The 16,679-nt window shown below is 40.3% G+C and overlaps 1 protein-coding gene across 2 annotated transcripts in view; it reads left to right on the forward strand.

The window, feature by feature from the left end:
- Positions 1-6,470: 6,470 nt before the first annotated feature.
- The window catches only part of LOC128694655 (zinc finger protein 830), a 247,741-nt gene continuing 237,532 nt past the window's right edge, over positions 6,471-16,679 (forward strand). The window contains exon 1 of one of the 2 annotated variants that reach the window (XM_070081596.1): positions 6,471-6,699. In XM_070081596.1, the coding sequence (XP_069937697.1) occupies positions 6,599-6,699 (101 nt within the window). In that variant the 5' untranslated portion in view covers positions 6,471-6,598. The remainder of the gene's footprint in view (positions 6,700-16,679) is intronic. The other variant, XM_070081591.1, reaches the window with a different exon arrangement.

Genomic DNA, 16,679 nt, shown 5'->3' on the forward strand with positions numbered 1-16,679 from the left:
ACATAAATGTTAAACCTAAAACCGAATCTAACTTTATTATTTTTTAAATACACTACCTAACAGAATCCTTCATATGACTGAATGCAACCATATGACCTGTCTTTGTAATACTCACTTGTGCTTTATAGTAATCTGTTTACATTAATGTTTTATCACTGAATTCATCATTGCTTAGTTAATCTTAAGTTAATTTTAAGCCAGCCCGTAATGCTATGCATAGTATAAGTGGCTTTGGCATGCTGCTCTTATCTGTATTTTTTTGTACCTCTGTATGTGTGCTCAAATTTATAATAAATAAATAAATAAATAAAATGTGGCAAGCTCTTTCTAACATACATCACACAACAGTTGGTTGACCTTAGGTTATAAGCTGCATATCCAGGCAAGTTTGATGGAGGTGCTCCATCTTTCAATCTACATTCCTGCAAACAGATGACATCAATATTCTTGGTTGCACTAATATGATGTAAGTCAGGCAACCGCTTCCTGATGGAAGCAATGTTCCATGAAAAGATTTGTAATGTATCCATTGTAGTGAGTTATTACAATCTCTTGCTCATAAGATGGTAAAACTATTATGCTTTGACTACAGTGTGCAGATACTTAAGAGCAAATAGCATAATTTGTACGTCTTTATCTTCAGGACCTTTATTTTTAAGCATTTTTCGGCATTTTGGCAGCCAGTGATAAGGCAAGTCTTGAAGGCAAGAGTTATGGGCTTCTTTCTCACAAATTGCTGGAAGCTGAACGGGGATTGCTGCACTTTTGACATCATCACCATGCTCAAGAGCATCATCCTGGTTACATATATTTATTAAACTTGTCAGGATCTGTTCAAGATGCTCAATTTTTTTCTGGAAAGTTGTTATAATATGAGGAAGGTCTAACGAATCCAATGCCTCTCCGGAGGATGGCACTTCTGGGTTAGTGCTTTCTTTAACACCTATCACCTTAACAGGTACCATGGTTACATTAGTGTTCTCTGTTTCATCATTCATTGCAGGTAGGTCCTGTGCATCTGACTCATCTCCAATTTCCAGGGAGGTTACCTGTGTGGTGTCCGTCTGACTGTTGTAGTTGTGTGTATTGTATTGGGAGAAATGACAAACTCTGTCTTGAGTAGTGTCGGGAAAGTGCTAGTTTTTAGTGACTTGTTAAAAAGTAATGTAATAGCATGCGAAAGGACATGGGCCAATCGCTTGTACAATAATGGTGGGATGTGAGACAGATTCCCCGAGTTATTCTTAATTGACTTTATGATCGCGGTGACTTCCGTGGGCTCAGTTGGTACAAGATAGAAGGAATGTGGGAAATTCCCATCTAGGTAGTCCCCGGCACGGGCATTGGTACGTGGGATTTTACTGGCGAGATTAGATCCTATGTTTGAGAAGAAGTCGTTTATCTTGTTAACTGTATCAGTGGGATGTAGTGGTGTTTCATGAGGTTTAGTTAGAACGATATTCTTGTTTTTTTTTTAGTTTGTCTGTCCCCAGAATCTGGGAAAGTGTTTTCCAGGTCTTTTTTATATCTCCTCTTGTGTCAGTGAATCTGCTGGAGTAGTACAGTTGTTTGGCTTTCTGTATTAATTTGATGAGAACTGTTGAATATTGTTTAAGAATGTCTTTGTGTATTAAGCCCTGTCTATATTGCTTTTCATATTGGTGTTTCTTATCAATGGATTTCAGAATGGTGCTGGTTAGCCATGGGCAACCAAGCCGTTTATTCGTGATCTGTTTCGTTTTTATAGGACAATGTTTGTTGTATAGTCTAAGTATTTTGTTAAGAAAAATGTCTGTCCAATCGTCAATACCATTGGCATTGGAGAATTCTGTAGGCCAGTCAACAGTCTCTAGGTCTGCTGTGAAATTCCTTATTGAGGCCTCGTCATGGAGTCTAAATGAAACTTTGTTGTATTCAAGTGGTGACTTACTAATGTTTGTTAAGAGGAAGGTTGGGTAGTGGTCAGTAGTGCTGTCTGTGATTATCCCTGATTTAAGAGGGACTAGTATATTGGTCCATATGTGGTCTATTATGGTTGCACTTGTCTCAGTCATCCTGGTTGGTTTAGTTATTGTTGGTATGAGAAGTGTGTTGTTCATATTGTTGATGAAATCAGTTATAGTCTGATTATGTGGTAGGCCAAGGTTGATATTGAAGTCTCCAGCTAAGAGAAGGTGGTGCTTGTTCATTTGTCTGTTTGTTATTAGTGACTTTAGATTTTCACTGAAGTTTGGGATGTTTGAGTGGGGTATCCGGTATATGGCACTGATTGTTATAGGCGTCTTGAGTTTTTTACAGTAAAATTAGCAAAAATGTATTCCCCATATTCATCACTAAAGCAATTAGTGCTAATACAAGATAGTTGGTTAGAGTAATAGATTGCAGTACCACCCCGAACTTGGTATGGTCTGCAGTTGTGGATTGCTGTATATTCTGGTAGTGGGTAGATATCTGTTGTGTCCTGCTTAAGCCAGGTCTCAGTAAGAATAATGCAGGAGAAGGATGTCTTTAGTGACTCAAGGAGTGCCAGGAGGTCATCATAGTGTTTGCTTAAGGACTTGATGTTGTAGTTAAGAACTAGTAGACTTTGAGCAGTGTTCAGGATAGTGCTGGCTTGTGATGCTGTGTAATAAAGGCAGTTACTTTCCAATAAGTTTTGACTGGGAACGGTCGAAGGTACTTGATCGGTATTCACTGGAATGCAGGCGAGAGAGATACATGACAATATACACTTGGGAGGTCCTGAAGGGATTGGTACCAAACCTGCACACGAAAATCACTCCCTATGAAATCAAAAGACTCGGCAGGAGATGCAACATTCCCCCAAGAAAAGTAGGGGCGCCACGAGTACACTGAGAGACAACACAGTAAGTGTCCGGTGCCCATGACTGTTCAACTGCCTCCCAGCATACATAAGGGGGATTACCAACAGACCCCTAGCTGTCTTCAACAAGGCACTGGACAGGCACCTAAAGTCAGTACCTGACCATCCGGGCTGTAGGTCGTGCATCAGTTTGCGTGCGCCCAGCATTAGCAGCCTGGTTGATCAGACTCTGATCCACCATGAGGCCTGGTCTCAGACCGAGCCGCGGGGGCATTGACCCCTGAAAGCCTCTCCATGTAAACTCCAGGTTAACCATTGCATGACGAAACGGTTCCTCAATAAAAATACACCAGTGTTGTACATGTGTCTCGTTTATCAAGTACTTGAGTGGATGGGTGTGAATTAGACCTGCCTAGCATGGGCCATTAGGCCTGCGGCAGTGCTCTTTATTTCTTATATATTTTTGCTAGTCCTCGATTTTATAAAAGCCTTATGATCAGTTTGCACGAAATGCATTACGTAACTGGTTCCTTTCTATTGTTCATACTTTTACGTCAAGTATATATCAGATTATGTATACCAACTGTTACTTCTTTGCAAGGCTCGTGAGAAATAACAATAATCATTTTTATTAACTGGTCGGGGCGCCATACATCTGCTCCCTCTAGGCCAAGAGGCCTTATGGTGTTTAAACTCAGGTAGGGAAGTGTATGAGTGTCTGGCTGTTCCGGAGTTTAAACAAGAGGAAGTCCGCCTCTACATGAATGGTATGTAATACCTACAACATGAAAATTAGACATATGTGCCAATGAATGGCGAAACGTCTACAATAAAGATACCCAGATTTTGCACGTGTCTAATTTTGAAACCCATTGTTCCCATTTCTTTTTTCAAAAAAAACTTTGCTTCCTATATAATTCTCTTTCACATTTGAGCAACATATTTCTCTCGGACTTGCGGAAGGTAGATGGCAATAGTGACGTAAGCTTCAGTGACCTTTATTAACCCACAACACCATCCGTGTGGTGGAACTTCTGTGCCGCACTCGTCAAGTATGGACATCTCGCTCTCGCCTCAGTATCAGTGACATATTTCCCGTTCTCCCTGGGATGCTTGTCCTCGTCTAGTAACGTGTTCGCCGGGAAGATTACAGGAGCGGCACTTGTCATCGGCTTAATTTTAACCAGCTCCATTATCCAGTTCAACGGATAATGTTTTAACGGTTGTTATTTGTAGCCGGTTACTGGACTCAGGTGGAGTGTGGGCGTCTCGTTCTGCTGGGCCTGGCAAGATGCTCAACTTTATCTAGTTTCTGTTTTTATTTACAAATGGACGCTTATTCCCTTTTTTTTCATCTCCCAGCTGTGAGCAATATATGTTCTCTGTAAACTGAGACGCTGGGCAAAGCACTATTGCTCAAAAATTGAAGAATATAAGCATAACCCCAGAAAGCTCTGGCAACAACTAAAACAGTTGGGGTATAGCCATAAGCCAGTAGATAGGTCTAACATAGTACTCACTATCGATAATGAGGTATGCCACGAAACATCTAAGGTGGCAAATTGCTTTAATTCCTACTACACATCTGTTGCATCAACACTAGTAAGTAAACTACCAGCTGCATCAAATACCTTTAACACAGACTCTGATAAGTTTCAAACATACTATACCAATAAAGGGGTAACCCCAAACAGTTGTCAACTAGTAAGTGTATCTCATGACTTCATTCAAAAAGAACTAAGCAGGTTAAACCCAACTAAGAGCACAGGCCCTGATAACATCCCGTCTAAGTTCCTAAAAGATGGTGCTTCTGAACTGTCAATCCCTATTGCTCACATAATAAATCTATCAATCACCACTAATACCGTACCGGAGGGGTTCAAGGAGGCCAGAGTTACTCCTATCTTCAAGAAAAATAATAGGTCTGATGTAAGCAACTATAGACCTGTTAGTATACTCAGTATAATATCTAAAATTCTGGAGAGGGCGGTGTATTCTCAAGTAGTTAAGTACCTTAATGACAACAGCATTCTCCATAGCTATCAATCGGGCTTTAGAAGATCCTACTCAACCGACACCTCCCTTATTAATCTGATGGATTACCTGAGAACTGAAATGTCAAAAGGGAACCTCATAGGTATGGTAACCTTAGACCTGCAAAAGGCCTTCGATACTGTCAACCACAATATATTATGTAATAAACTTCATGCTATCGGTATAGGTTCTGTAGACTGGTTTAAGTCCTACCTTAGCAACAGGAGACAAATAGTCAAAATCAACAAAACAGAATCAGAACCCCTGCCGATAACATGTGGAGTTCCCCAAGGTAGTATTCTGGGTCCCTTACTATTCTTATGTTATGTCAATGATATGCCTATCAGTGTCAAGTGCAAACTCCTACTGTATGCAGATGACAGTGCTCTGTTAGTGACAGGTAAAGACCCACAAGATATTGCTAATGTTTTAACACTGGAACTGGAGTCCTGCAGCAAATGGTTAGTAGACAACAAACTATCATTACACCTAGGGAAAACTGAAGCCATTCTCTTTGGAACGAAACATAAACTGAGAAGGGTAAATAATTTTAATGTTCAGTGTAATGGGGAGTCCATCACTTTGGTTTCATCAGTTAAATATCTGGGAATCCCCTTTGACCCATGCATGTCAGGAGAATTGATAGGGAACAGTGTAGTAAAGAAAGCGAATGCCAAACTGAAGTTCCTGTATAGACAAGCACAGTGTCTACCTACTGAGGCTCGCAGGACCCTATGTCTAGCCCTTATACAATGCCATATGGATTACGCTTGCTCTTCTTGGTACTCTGCCTTGACAAAAAAACTGAAAGATAGACTGCAAATCACCCAGAACAAAATCGTAAGATTCATCCTGGGGCTGGGACCAAGAGAACATGTAGGCCAGGATGAATTACAGCAGTTGGATATGCTGAATGTTGAAGACAGAGTAAAACAACTGAAGCTAAATCATGTTTATAAAATTGCTCACGAACAGTGTCCAGAATATCTTGCTGTCAATTTTGTCAAGGTTGGGAACCAAAGCAATCATAGTACTAGGGGGAGAGAGCACAACTTTGTAGTACCCACAGTCAGTGGCCAGGCTTCAAACACCTTTTATTGTACAGCAATAAAGGAATGGAACAGACTACCCACAAATGTCAAGGCCAGTCATAGCTTGAACCAGTTCAAGAAGACTGCCAAAAAGTGTCTGATGAATGAAGCAACAGAAAGGGAGGGGAATGATTTTCTATTTTTTAGCTAAAATACGTGTAAATTTTACCTTATCCCTAGTAATGACCCTCGTATTGTAGATAGTCGTAATGACCCTCGGGTAGTAGATAGTCTTAATGACCCTCGTATTGTAGATAGTCTTAATGACCCTCGTGTAGTAGATAGTCTTTTTAGTATGATAATAAGATGTTATCTTCATTATAGAATAATAAGAAAATATTATAACCTTTATATTATAATAATAAGGTAAAAGGACCCCAATGGAAATAAGTCACTCTGTCTGACTTTTTTGGGTTATCCTAGGTTCTCTACACATATGCTGCTATGTATGATAATTCTATGTAACTGTATTGTGTATACCTGAATAAATTTACTTACTTACTTACTTACTTATGTTGAGTCAGCTGATTCACTAAGCTGTTAGTGACCCTTACAAACCCAACAACAACAGGGCTGCTGCGATCATCAGGAGGAAGAGAAATCAAAAATAATAATAATACAGATTGTCAGAACATTTTCCTTTTTCAAAATGAATTACAGCCGAAGTAAAACACAAGATATTAAGCAGTTAATGCAAGAGCAGCAGAAAACCAAAGCTGTTACCAAGCAAATTGATTCACCATACGCCAAGTATCCTTTTTAATAATTTATTTCAACATGATACAGTGTGTGTACAGAAATGCACAACATTTATGCTGCTGAAGAAGCTATAACATTTCATTCAATTTTCAATTACGTACTTTTCTTACATTTTAGGTGTTTTTTTTTTTTTAGCTTGCTGCCAGAAAGTTGGTTGTTAGATGTCCCGCGGCCTGGTAGGTAATACACTCACTTAACACACTGAGTGTTCGTGGTTCGATTCCCAACCATTTGGAAACATTGGGGGTGTTTCTTTACACTTATTGTCTCGTTCACCTAGCAGTAAGTAGGTATCTGAGTGTTAGTTGACTGTTGTGGGTCGCATCCTGGGGGACAGGATTGAAGGACCCCAATGGAAATAGGACAGACACAAGTCTTTGGTGATGCACTTCTTGAGTAATCCTGGGTGGCTAACCCTCTGGGTTAAAAATCTGAACAAATCTAATTTTATGTTTATCCATTCTCCAGGTATTGTATGACTGCCAGTGATCTCATCAGTGTCCTTAAATCACCTATAATTCAGAAGTCTCTGATGTTTTCCTTCTGACAAAGAGTTCTTCCATATATAAATTTAGACAAATTATTGGCAATCACCAACTTAATAACATATTATGATGGTTGCTGATATAACAACATAAGAAATAAGGAACACTGCAACAGGCCTACTGACCCATGCAGAGCAGGTCCATGTCCCCCCCCCCCAGATTAGCCTAATGACCCCTCCCCCGGATTAGCCCAATGACCCACCCAGTCTGATCATCCCCACTCAAGGATGGAGCACTGCACCAGAACCAGCAGCACAAGCTAGTCAGGTCCAACTCACACCCACTCATGTATTTATCTAACCTATTTTTAAAACTACACAACGTTTCAGCCTGAATAACTGTACTCAGGAGTTTGTTCCACTCATCCACAACTCTATTACCAAACCAGTGCTTTCCTATATCCTTCCAGAATCTGAATTCTTCCAACTTGAAACCATTGCTACGAGTCCTGTCTTGGCTGGAAATTTTCAGCACGCTATTTACATCCCCTTTATTTATTCCTGTTTTCCATTTATACACCTCGATCATATCCCCCCTAATTCTACACCTTTCGAGACAGTGCAGATTCAGGGCCCTCAGTGTATCCTCATAGGGAAGATTTCTGATACATGGGATCATCTTTGTCATCCTCCTTTGTACGTTTTCCAGAGCATTTATATCCGTTCTGTTATACGGTGACCAGAACTGAGCAGCATAGTCTAAATGAGGCCTAATCAAGGATATATAGGGTTGAAGAACAACCTGAGGACTTCTGTTATTTATACTTCTAGATATAAGAACATAAGAACATAAGAACGAAGGAACACTGCAGAAGGCCTACTGGCCCATGCGAGGCAGGTCCAAGTCCCTACCGGCTTAAGCCAATGCACCCAACCTAGTCAGGTCAGGTCACATTGACTTAAGGGAGGAACACGGCAACCGACCTGTTAGCACAAGCTATCAGGTCTAACTCACACCCACCCACATCTACTCATGTATTTATCCAACCTATTTTTAAAGCTACACAACGTTCTGGCCTCTATAACGGTACTTGGGAGTTTGTTCCACTCATCCACAACTCTATTACCAAACCAGTACTTTCCTATATCCCTCCTGAATCTGAATTTTTCCAACTTAAAACCATTGCTGCGAGTCCTGTCTAGGCTAGATATTTTCAGCACACTATTTACATCCCCTTTATTTATTCCTGTCTTCCACTTATAAACCTCAATCATATCCCCCCTAATTCTACGTCTTTCTAGAGAGTGCAGTTTCAGGGCCCTTAGTCTATCCTCATAGGGAAGGTTTCTGATACATGGGATCATCTTTGTCATCCTCCTTTGTACATTTTCCAGAGAATTTATATCCATTCTGTAATACGGTGACCAAAACTGTGCAGCATAATCTAAATGAGGCCTAACCAAGGATGTATAGAGTTGAAGAACAACCTGAGGACTCCTATTATTTATGCTTCTTGATATGAAGCCAAGGATTCTATTAGCTTTATTGCGAACACTTATGCACTGTTGTCTTGGTTTCAGATTACTGCTAACCAGAACTCCTAAATCTTTTTCGCAATCCGTAATATTAAGATCTACATTATTTAGTTTATATGTGGCATGGTTATTGTCCTGTCCAACATTTAGAACTTTGCATTTGTCTATATTAAACTGCATCTGCCACTTCTCCGACCACTGCATCAGTCTATTCAAATCTTCCTGGAGTGCTCGAATGTCCTCGTCAGAATGAATTCGACGGCCTATTTTGGTGTCATCGGCAAACTTGCCGATGTCGCTCTTTATGCCCTCATCTATGTCGTTTATGTAGATTGTGAACAGCAGGGGGCCCAACACTGACCCCTGTGGAACACCGCTCGTGACGCTTCCCCACTCTGATTTCTCCCCATTTATGCAAACTCTCTGCTGCCTATTTGTCAACCATGCCTCTATCCAGGAAAAAATTTCTCCTCCTATTCCATGTGCTTTAATTTTCCTCAATAGTCTCTGATGTGGGACCCTGTCAAAAGCCTTACTGAAGTCCATATACACAATATCATATTCGTTACCATGATCTACCTCCTCAAATACCTTAGTGAAAAAAGTTAATAAATTCGTAAGGCAGGAACGTCCCTTTGTAAAACCATGCTGAGATTCGTTGATTAATTTATGCTTTTCAAGGTGGCTACGAACTGCCTCGGCAATTATTGATTCCATAAATTTTCCCACTATGGAGGTTAGGCTTATTGGTCTATAGTTCGAAGCTAAGGACCTGTCACCTGTTTTGAAAATAGGTATCACATTTGCCATTTTCCACTTATCTGGCACCATGCCAGTTTGTAGTGATATGTTGAAAAGATTAGCCAAAGGTGTGCTAAGCTCCTCTTTACATTCCTTTAGAACCCTTGCATACAGTTCATCAGGGCCTGGGGATTTGTTAGGTTTTAATTTATCTATTTGCCTAAGGACCATGTCACTTGTGACCCTAATAGTGCACAGTTTATTATCGTCCTGTTCTACATAATTTATCATTACTTGAATATCACTGGTATCCTCCTGTGTAAAAACTGAGAGGAAGTATGTGTTAAAAATTCTACACATTTCCTTATCACTGTCAGTGAGCTGACCCGAGGAACTTTTGAGTGGGCCTATCTTGTCCCTGATCTTACTTCTGTATACCTGAAAGAATCCTTTTGGGTTAGTCTTCGATTCTCTTGCAACTTTAACCTCATAATCTCTTTTTGCTTTTCTAATTCCCTTTTTTATTTCTCTCTTTAACTGAATATATCGATTTCTTAATTGCCCCTCTCCTCTTTTGATTTGCCTATATATGCCTCTCTTTTGACCAATCAGATATTTTAATCTATTGTTCATCCATTTAGGATCATTTTTGTTTGATCTGATTTCCCTATTTGGAACATAATTTGACTGAGCAGCTAGAACTATGCCCTGGAAAGCATCATATCGGCAACCATCACCACCTACCTGACCCCTAGTCAGGTCATTCCAGTTCAGCCCACCTAAGTAATTTTTCAGTCCTATGAAATCAGCCAAGCGAAAGTCAGGGACGGAGACTTGATTGCCATTATTAGGGGAATTCCATGATATGTTAAAACTGAGTGATTTGTGATCACTCTCCCCAAGCTCATCATTAACCTCAAGATTATTAATTAGTGTTTCCCTACTGGCAAGAACCAAGTCAAGGAGGTTATTTCCCCTAGTTGGCTCTGTCACAAACTGTTTTAAAAAACAATCCTGGATCGTATCAAGAAAGTCACCCGACTCTAAATTTCCTGTCAAATTGCTCCAGTCAATCTGTCTATAGTTGAAATCTCCCATTAGCACAACATTTTCGTATGTAGATGCCTTACGAATTTCGTCCCATAGAAGTTTACTGCACTCCCTATCAAGATTTGGGGCCCTGTAAATCACACCCAAAATTAGTTTTTCTCGGCCCTCGAGAAGCTGTAACCAAACAGATTCAGTGGCTGACGCTTCTAATTTAATATCTTGTCTAACACAACAATTTAAATTGTCTCTGACATACATCGCTACTCCACCACCTTTCCTGTTGACCCTGTCAGTGTGGAATAATTTATAGCCTTGTATGTGACATTCAGAGGGCATCTCTCTATCTTTCAGATTGAGCCAGGTCTCTGTTATAGCAATAATATCTATGTTTCCTGCACTTGCAATTAATCTTAGCTCATCTATCTTATTTCTAACACTCCTGCTATTAGTATAGTAAACCTTAAGGGAGCTAGTCCCTTGCTGCCCTCTGCTGTCCCCCTTTGTTTTCTGACCTGTTCTATTGTATTTATTTATAACTTCATGCTGAATGCCTTTTATACATTTACTGTTTCCAACCCTAGTGTTGCAACCTGCTTGTTTCCCACACACACCCATACCTCTATCTTCCATCAGTTTAAAATCATAGGCATTTCACCAATGGCCTTCTCAATCGAGTCTGCAAGTGCTACCACCCCTGCCCCAGAGAGATGAACCCCATCCCTTGCATACATATCATGTTTGCCATAAAAGTTGTTCCAGTTGTCAATGAATGGGATTGCAAGTTCCTTGCAGTATCTGTCTAGCCAGCAATTTACACCAATTGCCCTAGACAACCATTCATTTCCTACTCCCCTTCTAGGCAAGATGCTACATATGATTGGGATCCCTCCCTTAGACTTAATGAAATCTATAGCTGACCTGTACTTATCTAGCAGCTCTTCTCTCCTACCCTTCCCAATATCATTTCCACCAGCACTGAGACAGATAATGGGCTTGTTCCCATTACCTGACATGATATTATCCAGTCTGTTGACAATGTCCCCAACACCAGCTCCAGGGAAGCACACTCTATCTCTCATCTTCTTATTCCTATTACAAAAAGCACGGTCAACATATCTTACCTGAGAGTCACCAACCACAAGAATGCGCTTACCTTCATTAGCAGGGGCAGTAGTACCCTTACCTTCACTGGCCACTGAAGTACATTCATCCTGGAGAACAGAGAAGCGATTTCCTACCTTCAGATCTTCACTCTTAACTTTCCTTACTCTGATGCGCCTCCCATTACTGTGAACAACTCGCCACTTGTAGCAGGTGCTGGGCTGCACCTCACTGCTGGTACCCGTTGCTACCTCCCCACCTACAGCCTCCTCACAGTGAGAGACAGACTGCACCTCACTGCTAGAAGCCTCATTCCCCACATCTCCAACCACCTCACACTCTCTCCCAGGCCCATTGAGGTGGACCTTCAGCCTCCTAATCTCCTCCTGGAGAAGCAAGACCTCCTCCTTCAACTCTCCAAACTCAGTTTTTAAAACACTGCAGAAGCAAGCCATGCTTTGTAACCGTCCACGCTAATCCCCAAAGCAGCTCAGGGTCTGTGACCTCACGTGACGACTGACCACTGACCACCCGTCTGTGTGAACTGACCACCAGTCTGCTGCTTTGAAAACTTGTAAATGTTGGTGATATGGAAATACACTGATGTCAAGTGCCATGTGATAAAAAAAGGGTTTAGTACTTCTTGATTGTTGGAAATAATACTGATATATTTTTTTTGCTAGCTGGTGATGTTTAACTTTAAATATAGGTGGGATTAAATTATGGGGAATCAGACATAAAATGAGAGTTGTCACAGTTACTTTTTGCTGATGATACTGTGCTTATGGGAGATTCTAAAGAGAAGTTGTAAAGGTTTGAGAGGATGGAGCAAAATAGAATGAATTGGAAAGCGTATAAATCTGTAGTGGAGGGAAAGAGGAGTAGGGGTCGTCCTAGGAAAGGGTGAAGGGGGGGGTAAAAGAGGTTTCGTGTGCAAGGGGCTTGGACATGCAGCAACCATGTGTGAATGTGTTAGATAGGTGTGAATGGAGACGAATGGTTTTTGGGACCTGACAAGCTGTTGAAGTGTAAGCAGGGTAATATTTTGTGAGGGGATTCAGGGAAACCAGTTAGCTAGACTTGAGTCCTGGAGGTGGGAAGTACAATGACTGCACTTTAACCCCTTAACTGTCCAAACGTAGATCTATGTTCTTACCGCTAACGCTCCAAACATAGATCTACGTTTTATTTTTTTTTCCTCCAAATTTGGCACGGTTGGCCTGAGATGCCTGGTCAGCATAGAATGGGTCTTAACACTCGGTGTGCACAGTGTTAAAAAATCTGGGACCACTTAGTATCTTGTGGGAGCACCAGTTCAATTGAGCACCAGCTAGAGCAAACAGCACAGCAAACACCAGGGATTCACTGATGTCATGCCGTATTAACACTCCCCTTTTAAGAGGAAAGTGATGCTGACCCTGAGTTTAGTGGCTTTGAGGTAGATGTGGCCACAAGTGGTCAAGGAAATATCAAAAACCTCAATGATAACCAGTGTGCAGCATCTTTTCATTTTTTATACCACTGGTGGTGTCATCCTGCCACAATGTCCTATAACCTATGCCCTAAGTAAAGAGAAAATTCTGGAACGTGTAATACATGTTCGGCAGGCTGGCTGGCTGGCTGATTGACTTTGGCTGTCTCTATCTCTGTCTGTCTGTGTATCTGTATCTGTCTATCTCGGTCTCTTTGTCTCTATCTCTGTCTATTTCTGTCTGTCTCACAGGTACACATAAATACAATTATTCATAATGTAAATTACCTAGGATAACCCCAAAAAAATCTAGGCAAAGTGCTTTACTATGCTTGTAGATGTAATGCATAGTAAGCACGACTGGCAAGTAATACATAAGCATGACTGGCAAGTAATACGTAATTTCACTTGTTCAGGAAGCAGATGTGAAGACTGGTCATGTGTAATACCTGTTGGTTCATGAGTGGCTCTCTCTAAGATAGAGAGACAAGCAGAGAAACAGAAGGAGAGACAGAAGACAGAGAGGCAGAAAGACAGATAAGCAGAGATGGAGATAAACAGACAGCTAGACAGACAAATAGACAGAGAGCTAGACAGACACAGACTGACAGAGTTAGACAGACAGACACAGACAGATAGACACAGACATGTTTATGTGTAACAGTGAAAGCAAATAAAGCCAAGGCAGTGTATGCTCATCAAGTGTCAGCACTGATGTACTGTCAGCAGTGGAATAACACTCATCTTACACCATGCTTCAAGGAAACTATTATTATTATTATTATTATTATTATTATTATTATTATTATTATTATTATTATTATTATTACATACTTCTGTGTATCCAAATCATTGCTGGGATCTATATACACTTTGGATATACAGTTGTACCTTGAATTTCAGCCAAAATTCGTTCCAGAAGGCTGTACGAGTGCCATTACCGAACGAATTTGCTCCCGTGAGGAATAATGTAAATTAGATTAGTCCGTTTCAGACCCCCAAAATTACACTTGCAAAAGCACTTACAAAAATGCACTTACATAATTGTTTGAGGTGGGAGCTGTTTGAAATTCGAGGTACCACTATTTCTAGACAATAGTGTGTAACTAAGATAGGTAAAAATGTTCACCTGTCGCTGTGACTATTTGAGTACTATTTCAGTACCTAATATTAGTGTCAGAACAAAAATTAGCTATGAAATCACAAGAACTACTGCAAATTGTGATAATCTGAACATAAAAATTATACAAATTAAAACAAAAATGAGGAAAAAAGGTATATTGGCAACACTTCTGCAAGCGGCAACCCTTCATGTTGCTGTCAGGTGACTGACAAGTGCCGACTTTGCAGCCTCATATCTCCGTAAGTACTGACTAATTTTTTTTTCATTACTTTGTGTAAAAAATGTCCTCTATAAAAAAAAAAATTCAAAATATTGAGAGCGCTGGGCGAGAGAATGTAGATCTATGTTTGGACAGTTAAGGGGTTAAAGGAGAAGTTTGAGATATTAGTAGTTTGGAGTGATATCTTAACTGTCATATCTGGGCACCTCTGCAAAGACTGATTATGTGTGTATGATGGTGAAAGTGTTTCTTTTTTGGATCACCCTGCCTCAGAGGGAGATGGCCAGCGTGTTAACCCTTTCAGGGTCCGTCCTGTAGATCTATGGCTTTACGGTGAGTGTCCAAACCGTAGATCTACGCCATGAGCTCAGCTCACTCTGATAAACTGTGAGTGGTACATTTGGGCCTAGATATGAGAGAATACATCTATGTGGTATGTGTGCACCACATAAAACAGATCCTGCAGCACACTGTGTATAATGAGAGAAAAAAAACTGAGACCATGATTTTCGATTAAAACAGCGACTTTGCAGTGTTTTTTCGTATGTTTTTTATAGTTGTATTTGTGATTTCTTAGTCTCATTTGATAGAATGGAAGACATATCATAGAAATAGAGATAATTTTGATTGGTGTTAGCACTGGAAATGGCTTCAAACTGAGCTCAAAGTGGCGGAAATGTTAAATTTTTGCCGATGTTCAAGAGTAAACAAACGACCTCACACGTCTTATACATGCCAGCTGGTGGGTCTAATATACATTCACAAATGTGGTGATGATATTTATACAATTATTACAATATTGCATAACAGTGAATCTTCTATTTTTTGGTGTGAATAAAAATTCATTATTTGAATAAAAATTCAAAATGGAATTTATTTGTAAAGCCTCAAAACATAACTAATGAACAGAGGAAATGTTAGTTTAGTGCCAGGAATACCTACATTGTTTATTCTGGACCCTATTTTGAAATTGGAATATTTTGAACTTTGTGTTAAATTAGCCAAATTAACAATTTCCGATCACTTTATTTTGTAGTTGAAACAGTTGACTTGGCGATTTCTTGTGCTCAATCGATAGAATAGAAGTAATACTAGTGAAATAGCTAAGAATTTGGTTGATTGGAATAATGTAATTGGCCTAAAATGGAAGTCAAAGTCGGCAAAATCGCCGATTCGTAAATATCGCTGACACATCAAAATTCGCGAGAGCATAATTTTGTCAATTTTCCACCAAATTTCGTACTTTTTGTTTTATTACCTTCACTAAAAGATTCTCTACGATTTCATAAGAAAAAATAACAAATTTGTTTTTTGAAAATTCTTGGACACTGGTGCATGACTCCAGATTTGGGCCTTGGACCCTGAAAGGGTTAAAAAAAAAATTTAACCCAGGGGGTTAGCAACTCGGTATAATTCAAGAAAGTCAGTGCATCATTGGGGACTGTCTTATTTCCATTAGGGTTCTTTTAATCATGTCCCCCGGATACAACCCACAACAGTCGACTAACACCCAGGTACCTACTTGCTGCTATGAGAACAGGGACAGCAGGTATATAGAAACATGCCCAATGCTTCCACCTGTCCTGGGGATTGAACTACGGACACTCAGTATGTGAGTAGGTATGGTTGAGAGTGAATTGGATCTTCCTAGCATGGGCCAGTAGGCCTTATGCAGTGCTCTGCTGTTTACATGATCTCATGTTTATGGAGATGTAGATTATTCTAAGAATTTATGGTTATTTTTAAAATTGCTTATGAGAGCTTTTTGGGAATGTGATTTTTCTAGTACAGTGGAACCTCGGTACCCAAGCTTAATTTGTTCTGGAAGGCTGTTTGAGTGCTGATCTGTTCGAGTATCAAACAAACTTTTCCCATAAGGAATAATGTAAATTATATTAATCCGTTTCAGACCCCCAAAAGTATTTAATCTGTTTCAGACCCCCAAAAATACACTTACAGCGACTTTGCAGTGTACAGTGGTCCCCCGCTTTTCGTAGTTCCCGGCAATCGTAAATTTCGCCAATCATAGGGGTATTTTCGTATAAACATGGACTCGCTTTTCATAGGTTGACTCCCGAGTTGTAGTTCGTCCGGGACGCATACCCATGGCGTGAGCCGGGGCGGCAGCCAGTCTGGCATTGTTTACCAGTGAGCGAAGGTCCCCTCAGGTGCTCCAGCGAAATATTTCATAATCCATTTATTTTAGTGCTTGCAAGTATACTAAATAAGCTACCATGGCTCCAAA

Source organism: Cherax quadricarinatus, chromosome 6, assembly GCF_038502225.1.
Source record: "Cherax quadricarinatus isolate ZL_2023a chromosome 6, ASM3850222v1, whole genome shotgun sequence".
Classification (NCBI taxonomy): domain Eukaryota; kingdom Metazoa; phylum Arthropoda; class Malacostraca; order Decapoda; family Parastacidae; genus Cherax; species Cherax quadricarinatus.